General features: G+C 36.5%; 1 protein-coding gene across 1 annotated transcript; it reads left to right on the plus strand.

Annotated features, from left to right (window-relative positions):
* The first annotated feature begins 8,177 nt into the window (after positions 1-8,177).
* LOC146729854 (uncharacterized) lies at positions 8,178-9,146 on the plus strand. Its single transcript, XM_085495125.1, has one exon. It carries the CDS (start codon positions 8,178-8,180, stop codon positions 9,144-9,146), a length of 969 nt encoding a protein of 322 aa, XP_085351251.1.
* The last annotated feature ends 372 nt before the right edge of the window (positions 9,147-9,518 follow it).

Raw genomic sequence — 9,518 nt, forward strand, 5'->3', positions numbered from 1 at the left:
CAATCACACACATGAACGGATGGACTGGTGACAAAATTATTGCATGTACATATGTATGATATAATGTTCTATCCATTTATAAAGTTTAAAGTGAATTGCTCCAGATATAGTTTCAGACATGCGTTTTTGCAATAAAATGGTCACCAGTCGGCCATTTTAGATCCAAACATGATACCAATGCACTTGCATACATGTATGTCCAGATAAGGTACTAAGTATGTGTAAATACTAGTCTGGACACACAAACGGACAGACATAGACCAATCCATAGTTCCCTGTTTTGAACTAATATGGATAGGGATTGAAATATAACAAAACAACATCTAATCAGGTATTTTTAATTAAATCATGAACAAAAAAATATGTGCATTGGTTCACTTTAGATATAGATCTTAAAACTACCCCCAGGCAGTGATGTGACGTGAGGATGTTATATTTATATATAATACCACCATATTTTCTCTTACTTTGACGTAAGCAGATACGAGTGATTACCGCCTGATTTGTGTATCAATCTGAACACAGGCGAGGCACACGTAGGCTGTGATATTTGTATATAATACCACGGTATTTGTCGTCACAAAATACGAGTGATTACTGCCTGAACCTTCTATCAATCCGACCTGTAGGCGGTAATCGAGAGTGAGTGCTGGCGTAAAACTAAGCGAACATATCGTGGGATTATATATATTCTACAGCGACTACATGCATACTTGTGAATATTGTGATTTGCCGCTGGTACTTGAACTTTATTTCACGTATTTGTAACATATAGAAACAACAACAAACCATGAACTGCCGGAACTATTCATTAAATGTATCGATGTTTCGAAAGGGATATCACGCCTAAAACATGCTAACAATTTAACATTTCTAAAAGACAATGAACAAAAAAACGTGGTATTATTTTTGTATGAATGTTTGCATTTCATAATATGAAAGCTCATTGGGGAAATATTGTAGACGAAAACAACATATTTAACTAGAGATCTCGAGATATTAAGTTGAGATCTCGAGATAATAATTCGAGATCTCGAGATAATTTACAGTGCTGACGACATCTATGACCGATCGAGGATCACCATAATTGAAATAGGCTAACCTTTTGATAATGTCATTTTAACGAATATTGCTATATTTTGCGAGTGTGTACTTGTTTTTGTATTCTTATGAAGCCGAATTCATTGAAGGTTTAATGAAAAATGGAACCAAGAAACTGGCTCGTTCCTTTAATTTCGCATTTCGTTATATTGATGATGTTGCCACTGAACAATCCCAAGTTCAGTAGTTATTCACATGCCATTTATCCTAATAAACTCCAAATACTGACACACTGAATTCTGCTTCATATCTTGATCTACTACTCGAGTTTGACAGCAGTATAAAACTGCATACTAAGCTGTATGACAAGCGTGACGATTTTAATTTTGCTATTGTGAACTTTCCATATATCGATAGTAACATTCCTACATCACCAGCTTATGGAGTTTATATTTCACAGCTTGTGCGTTACTCGAGAGCATGTTCTAGGTATTAGATTTCCTGACCAGATCTCGGCTATTGACTGCCAAGTCGATAAGCCAAGGGTTTCTGATTCCTCGACTTAAACGTACATTAAAGAAGTGTGTTGGTCATCATCAAGATTTGGTGGCTTTCTATAAGATTTCTGTCTGTAACATGATTGCAGATTTGTTTGTTTGTTGGTTAATGTATGTGGTCGTGTTTGTCCTTTAATTTGACATTTTTGCCTGACATGATTATGGAACATCACAGCAGGTGTGGCATGCCAGCAACAGATGCTTACCTTTCACGTGCACCTGCTCTGACTCCATTGTGGGGGTTTGTGATGTTCCGCTTCCATCTATTTTGTCACTATATTTTTTTTACTGATTTTTGGAGAATGGCTTATTGTTACTACTATAATTCTTATGCATATTAATGAGGTTAGAAGCCCCCACTCCACAGTGGCGGATCCAGAGGAAAGGGGCAGGGGGGGGGGTCATGGCCCCCTCCAAACGCAAGACGATTCATATCATCAGGATTACGCATGGTTTCCCTGCGATTTACACTCCGTATATTTTAAGCAAAGCTTGGACCCCCCTCCCCAATACATTTTGCTGCATCCGCCACTGCCACTTCATGGGCACTCAGTCGCATGACATAGAGATGTGCCATCCCAGTGGCGGGAACCCCCCCCCCCCCCCGGTTGAAAAATTTATTAAATTAATTTTGTATAATATAAAAAAAATCATTAACTTAGTCTGGGGATTTTAAAGTTTGGACCCCCCCCCCCATTACAAAAATCCTGTATCCGCCCCTGCATTCTAGTGAAAACGTACATCTAATATGTTATAATGCACAAACGAAATTTGAGCCTAATCGGAGCAATACACATGTTATTGCACAAACCACGTGACTCATTGAATTATTTAAGTTATGGCCAAACATGTTATATACAACATATCTAGTTGATAGGTTGAAGCACCTTTGAGAAACAAATGCCCAAACATTTGGTCATTTTTACGTAGAATCTAAGATGGCGGCCAAACCACGTGACTGGTCGAAATTATATTATTAAGTCCAGAAATGTTGTCGCATACGATGTATTTACCACTTCCGTGTCACTGAGAATGTTCTAGAACCGTACTGTGTCTGGGTGGAATATTCTAGATTTTTTTAGAAACTGGTTGAATAGGTAATAGAACACTGTAGGAGGCAATAGAAGGTAATGGAACATTCTAAAAAATTTTAGTAAGTTCCAGACTTATTATGTATGCTGATGTAATTGTCTATTTATAGACAGTGGGGGTATATATAGGGGAGTTGTTCAGCACTGAGTTCAGATCGGAGATCTCGTTGAATTGTATTGGAGTTTAAGTATCTAGTCATTGGAGTAGTTGAGTTTTACCGCGTTATTGTACTTGATGTTTGCAGAGTATAATAATACCAGTACCAGTTGAAACCGCATCTGTTGGCTCCGTGTACGTATGTTATCATCGCCGCCAGGGAAGTCTTTATGTTACTGTTGCCATTTTGGTATTTTAACCATCACACCTGTACTATACCAATTACGGTAATATTACGTTGCGTGTGACACATGTCATATACTACACATCTAGTTGATTAGTTAAAGCACTGTGAGAAACAAATGTCCAAACTTTTGGTAAATTTTGCCTAAAATCCAAGAAGGCGGCCAAACCACGTGACTAACCTGAATTCTTTTTTCAATATCTGAACGTGTGACCCAGAGCAGTACTATAAATGATGAAATACAAAATGATTGCAAGTTTGCAATATTTCTTTTGAATACATATAAACAACAAAGTGATAGCAGTTCTGCTCAAACTGTTGAACATTGTTGTGGTATACACCAATCGCAAAACACAACTGAATCAGTAACAGAAGAATTACTATTTCATAACTGACATCCTGCACAAATTATTAGCTTTATTAGTTCACACGATGTTGACATAGTATTAATTGAAAAGTATTTTTTTTCAAACAGATTAGTTCAATTAAACTTATCATGTACCCACAAAATGTTGCTACATTTATAATAATGCAGGTGATGTTGACAAATATGCAGATCAGCCTTTATGTAGTAATAATTATATCTTTATATCTTACTTCAGATCGTAAAAAATCAAAAAGTTCTGTTCCAGAGAAAATAGTTTATGAATTAGTTAGATTCCATTATGCAAATGCCATGTTAAATGCCCGAGGATTTCTTGATTACTCAGTGTCTTCAAAATACACAAAATCCAGTATTTAGGGCTTACATGCACTTCAATTGGAGATATGCGCTTTTAATAGAGCAAATGCAGTATGCACATGTATAGAAGCAATTTTAGGTCAGATTAGTGATTTAAAGGGATGTGCATAGTCATCCCATATGGTAAATTCTCACACCACGTTTGAATAGAATCAGAAAACACCAAAAATCTTGTTCAAGACATCAAAATGCCTGATTTTAAGTACAGTTATATTAGACGAAAATCTGTCCAGGTCAACCCAATCACACACATGAACGGATGGACTGGTGACAAAATTATTGCATGTACATATGTATGATATAATATTCCATCCATTTATAAAGTTTAAAGTGAATTGCTCCAGATATAGTTCCAGACATGCGTTTTTGCAATAAAATGGTCACCAGTCGGCCATTTTATATCCAAACATGATACCAATGCACTTGCATACATGTATGTCCCAGATAAGGTACTAAGTATGTGTAAATACTAGTCTGGACACACAAACGGACAGACATAGACCAATCCATAAGTCCCTGTTTTGAACTAATATGGATAGCGATTGAAATATAACAAAACAACATCTAATCAGGTATTTTTAATTAAATTATGAAAACAAAATATGTGCATTGGTAAGTTCAACCTTTATACCAACTTTCAAAAAAAACCTGGCATGTATGAACTACAGTTTCTAAAAAATGGTCCTGTTGAAATATACCGGAATAGCTTGTTGACATATGATGCTGTGTAGACTACTGACATATGCTGAAAAACCCTTGTATCTCAAATGTTGAATTTCATTTAAAACTAACTACTAGTTTTTTTGAATTCATTCAAATGCACATTTGTCCCACAGAATCTTACAGTTGAGTTTCATCTGCATCGGCTATTGGTTATCGACATATCAGTAGAACAAATATTCATTCATATGCAAATTGAGCTAATTAAAAATTCACAGAAGGTACCAACACCTAATTATATATTGCAATTGTCTCATAGTATTGTTGAGTTTCATCAGAATTTGATGACAGGTTCTCAAGCTATGCAGAATAAGAATCCATTCATATGTAAATTAAGCTGATTAAACTGGTCATCTTTAACATCTTCCCATGCCTATGTATGACTATGTATGTATTGACCAACCTAAAATATGTGCCAAGTTCACCGGATGATTGTATAAAGTTTGAACAAAATCAGTTACTGTCTGTATATAGCATGAATCAAATCGAGAAAAGAAACATAGTCCCATAATATTATTTATCAGATTGAAGGTGGATGTATAATTGCCCACTCATATTTTCATTTCCTGTCAATGGGCTTGGGCCCAATTACAGACTCAGAAATGAGGGACAGCAGAACTCAAGCGTACAGATGCAATGAGAGGAATAAGGTAAGGCAGTTGTCCTGCAGAAACCACTACTCTTTATGGCAAGGATACCTGGATCTTTTAAATGCACTGGGGATAGGAACAGTACATATGAGACTGACAGGTTTATGCCCCTTTCGAAGGACGCTGTTCTCCCAAATTTGAATGCCATGAGCCTGGCAGTTTTCACTGCTGAGTCTGCAGCTGACCATGGGAGTCAAACCACAATCTTGATGATGGGCGGGCAACATATTGAGCTACTGTACTTACCATCTCTGCTTTGAATACTGCTTCCATAAATTTTCCAAAACTGAGGTACTGTCATTCTATTGATGAAAAGATACAAGACTTTAAAATTAAGTGTCACCCACTATTAGGACTTTATATATGGAAGTACACCTTGTGTACTGACCAACCTTCATTTGGCTCCAACTAACTTTAACATTGGTCTAAATATTACCTAGAGGGTACCTTTAATCCAAACTCCCAGATTCCATTGAATGTCTTGGTTTGAATGTCTTGGTACAGAGGGCACTCTACTTGACAGATAAATCAAACGCGATGATTCACAAAAATAACCTCAAGTAGTTTATTCAAAAAAACACATTAAACAACTCATAATACTGCACTCATAATACTGCATAATAAATGCATGGTTTGTATGCAGTATGTATTCCCAAGTAAAGGTCACAGACCACTAAAAGCCAATAAAATTATCATAGAATATAGCTATCTACCAAAGTCTGAACAAAGATTACATTGTCAAATTAAGTGGCCCAATTTGTAGCAAATAATTATCCAAGTAGTTCTGCTATGCTACCCTTCACAAATTCTGTGCCTGTAGATATTGCAAACCTTATCTCATTTGGATGATTAGGAATGTAACCCAGCAACACAAAAAGAGACCAAATCCCAAATAATCAAAGTCAAATAGCAGCTAAAAATTTAGGCATAGCTTTTGCTGCCGATATGGATTTTGCTTAACACCCTTTAAAATAAACTAAAGGTTGAATATGCATGGTGTCATAATCATCCCCCCAAGTTTGAATCAGAGAACACATGCCCAAGATCTGGTGCTAGATATATCAAAATGCCTGGTTTTTAGTCATTTTTTACAACAAGCGACCTCATGATCGAGAGAACTCCGCTGTCTTATTGTCAATTAAAGAACAAAGATAATAATATCAAGTTTAATACCATTCTGACGAAAGGTTTCGAAGAAGGAGTCGCAAATATCAATTTTGACCACAAAATGACCCAAAATATTCACTAAAATACAAAAATTGAGATATTGACATGAAATGAACAAATCTAAGAGAGAACCACTTGATTTATCGAGAAATAAAAGGAAAAACACAAGTGCGCCTGCTACTATCTATACGTATAAGTGATTCCTTTAGCACATGTGCATTCAATCTTTCCTTTCTTTGCCGAACAAATACTTCCAAGATCTCTACACAAAGTGCACTTTTATTTCACGATACATCATATAAAATTGATACTTAACGAATGTATTTTTGAAGGAAGATTTTTAGAAATGCTCAAAGTTATCCATATTGCCTCTTTAAAGGAAGTTATAAACATGTTTCTGGCCAGCTTGTGCATCAGTTAAAGAGGCTGCACACATATTTTTTAAATAGTATGCAATGCATGATACATGTTGTCATAAAGAATGCTAGTGTTTAGTACTGCTCAAAAGCCAAGGCATGATTTTCCATGACATCCCTTTTTGTGGTGTGAACACATTTTTCTGAGCTATTGCCACTAATTCTACAAATATATAGCCAAACTATGTTGATCAAATACAGTTTATTTTACTTTTCATACATTCTGATGAACAACAACAATGGGATAGTTACTGGCTGGCTAGAGGATTTGATATATTGGTGAATATATTTTAATGTTTTCACTCAATGGCTGTCATCCATCCACTTACAGTTTGAACATGATGAGCCCAGTAAAGGACATACACCTCTTCTATATTCTCGAACCCAGTCTCCAGACATGTTGGACATGTATGATTCTCAGTCTGAAATCAGCAAAAACACAGATTTGTGGAAAAGGTACAATTTCAAAAAAGAATGTTTCATTGTTAAGAAACAAACATTTTATCTTCAGCTGACTTACATATGAAGGTTTAACTCTTAAAATGATACACATTGAACACAATTGTAGATCTCATCAGATTTAAGAGGTTGTTATTAAGCCAAACTACTCTTTTTGACTTCTCATTTTTACCTACCTATATTTATTATTATTTGATAATTTTATCAATTGCAATGTCTACAGCATTTGACATTTTTGTTGACAGTTACCAAAAAAAGTTGTCAGTCCAAAATCGTAGTGTAACAAGTGGTATTCAGATACCGTAGTTTTATATATTTAACCTTTTACATGATTATGTTAATGTTGTACGCATGCGTAGTATTGTTTGTTCTTGAACGGCATGGCCGACACTCAGTAAAGTGTAGTTGTTTACCGACGCAACAAAGACACTCTTCACGTTGCACTCGCTTCCGTTTTCGTCCAAGATCTATCAGAAATAAGCGATCTTGGAACATGGTGTCAGAAGTGGCGGACTGGAAAAGAACTGAAAATTAAAAGACAGAGAAAGACAGTTTGCAGTTCGCCGTCCGTTCGATAATAATGCGCGTGAATACGGCATGGTAACAGAAAACTGTGAGTAAACGAGCCTTATACAAAACAGTGCCGATTGCAAATAGCATCGTTGTGATTAAATTTGGGACATTTGGAAGCTATATGTCTTTGTGAACATTGCACGGAAAGCACAGAAATCACCTGTTACACGTGTATGTGGCGAGGTACGGTAGCCCAGAACAGCAATCATTGTGCAAGAAAATACAGTGTCCCAAAAGTACAATCATAATTCACAGAAAGTTGCATTCCAGCAATTTTGAAGTAATTCTTGATACAGTTGAAAGTATTAATGCATTGTGGAGCACCTTAGAGCACCAGACACGCTTGATGTCAATGCAAAAAATCTATCTTTAGTTTGGAAAAGATGGAAGGAAGAATTACTGCTGTATGTGGATTTAGCAATGGCAGGTAAACAGGAAAGCCAGAAATGCAAGCTTTTCCTATACCTTATTGGCAGAGAAGGTAGAGAGATTTATGAAACCATGCAACTTACTGGAGATGAAAAGGACCGGAAGCTGGATGAAATAATAAAAGCTTTTGACAGCTACTGCAACCCTAAGACAAATGAAACTGTTGAACGCTACAAGTTCTTCACTCGTAACCAGGAGCCAAATGAACCACTGGACAAATATGTCACAGATCTGAAAATCCTAGCTGCAACATGCAATTTTCTGACTCTACAAGAATCACTAATTCGAGACAGAATAGTTTGTGGGATAAATGACTCCAGACTCAGAGAAAGACTGCTGAGGGAATCTGACCTGGGCCTCACTAAATGCATGCAGACATGCAAAGCTGCAGAAATATCCAAAGAGCAGATTAAAACATTAGAGGCCCCAGCAATGGTTATGGCAGTAAAACAGCAGCAACATAGATTTAAGAAACCGCAGTGGAAACAAGCACAAGACACAGTTAATTGCAAATACTGTGGAACAAAACACGAGGGGAGCAAAGAGAAATGCCCAGCATATGGCAAGAAATGTCTCTACTGCAAGAAGATGAATCATTTCGCTAAAAGAAACCAAAGGAAGAAAAAGGTTCACTGTTTGGCAGAAGACATGGAAGACAACAGTGACGATGACAATTATGAAGAAATTCAGTCAATAACATTAGCTGAAAGTGAAGAGGTGAACAAGGTAACAGAAAGCCCTTACGCGAAACAAGTGTTTTCTACAATGAATATAGACAAACACCCTGTGAAGTTTCAACTAGATTTGGGAGCAACATGCAACATTATTCCTAAATCATGCTTAAGCAAGATCAATGAATATGAAATCACAGATTCTGGAAAGTTACTGATCATGTACAACAAAGCAACATTGAAGCCATTGGGACATACCAAAGTGAAAATGGTAAACCCGAGAAACTGAAAAAAAGTATTTAGCACCATTTGTAGTCATGGATGATGAGCAAAGTACCTCACTGCTCGGAAGCAGAGCAATACAGCAGATGGGTTTAGTAAATATCAACTATGACCAAATACACGCAGTAAATGACAAAAGTGAAGAAAAGAAAGTCAGACGCAAGCAGTGGTGACTAATCAGGGTGTACAGCCAATTACACCAGCACAACTTCTAAATGAATATCCCGACGTTTTTGAAAGAAACTGGATTACTTGAAGGGAAGTACCATTTGAAAATAGACCCAAATGTGAAGCTAGTTGTACATGCACCCCGGAAAATGCCAGTAGCCATAAAAGGTCCAATGAAGAAGAAACTAGATGAGCTTGTGAATGAGAACAT

This window comes from Saccoglossus kowalevskii, chromosome 21 (assembly GCF_978046115.1).
Source record: "Saccoglossus kowalevskii chromosome 21, keSacKowa6.1, whole genome shotgun sequence".
Classification (NCBI taxonomy): domain Eukaryota; kingdom Metazoa; phylum Hemichordata; class Enteropneusta; family Harrimaniidae; genus Saccoglossus; species Saccoglossus kowalevskii.

Excerpts from the sequence above, each read along its gene's own strand:
- LOC146729854 (XM_085495125.1), top strand. The coding sequence starts at position 8,178 with ATGGCAGGTAAACAGGAAAGCCAGAAATGCAAGCTTTTCCTATACCTT.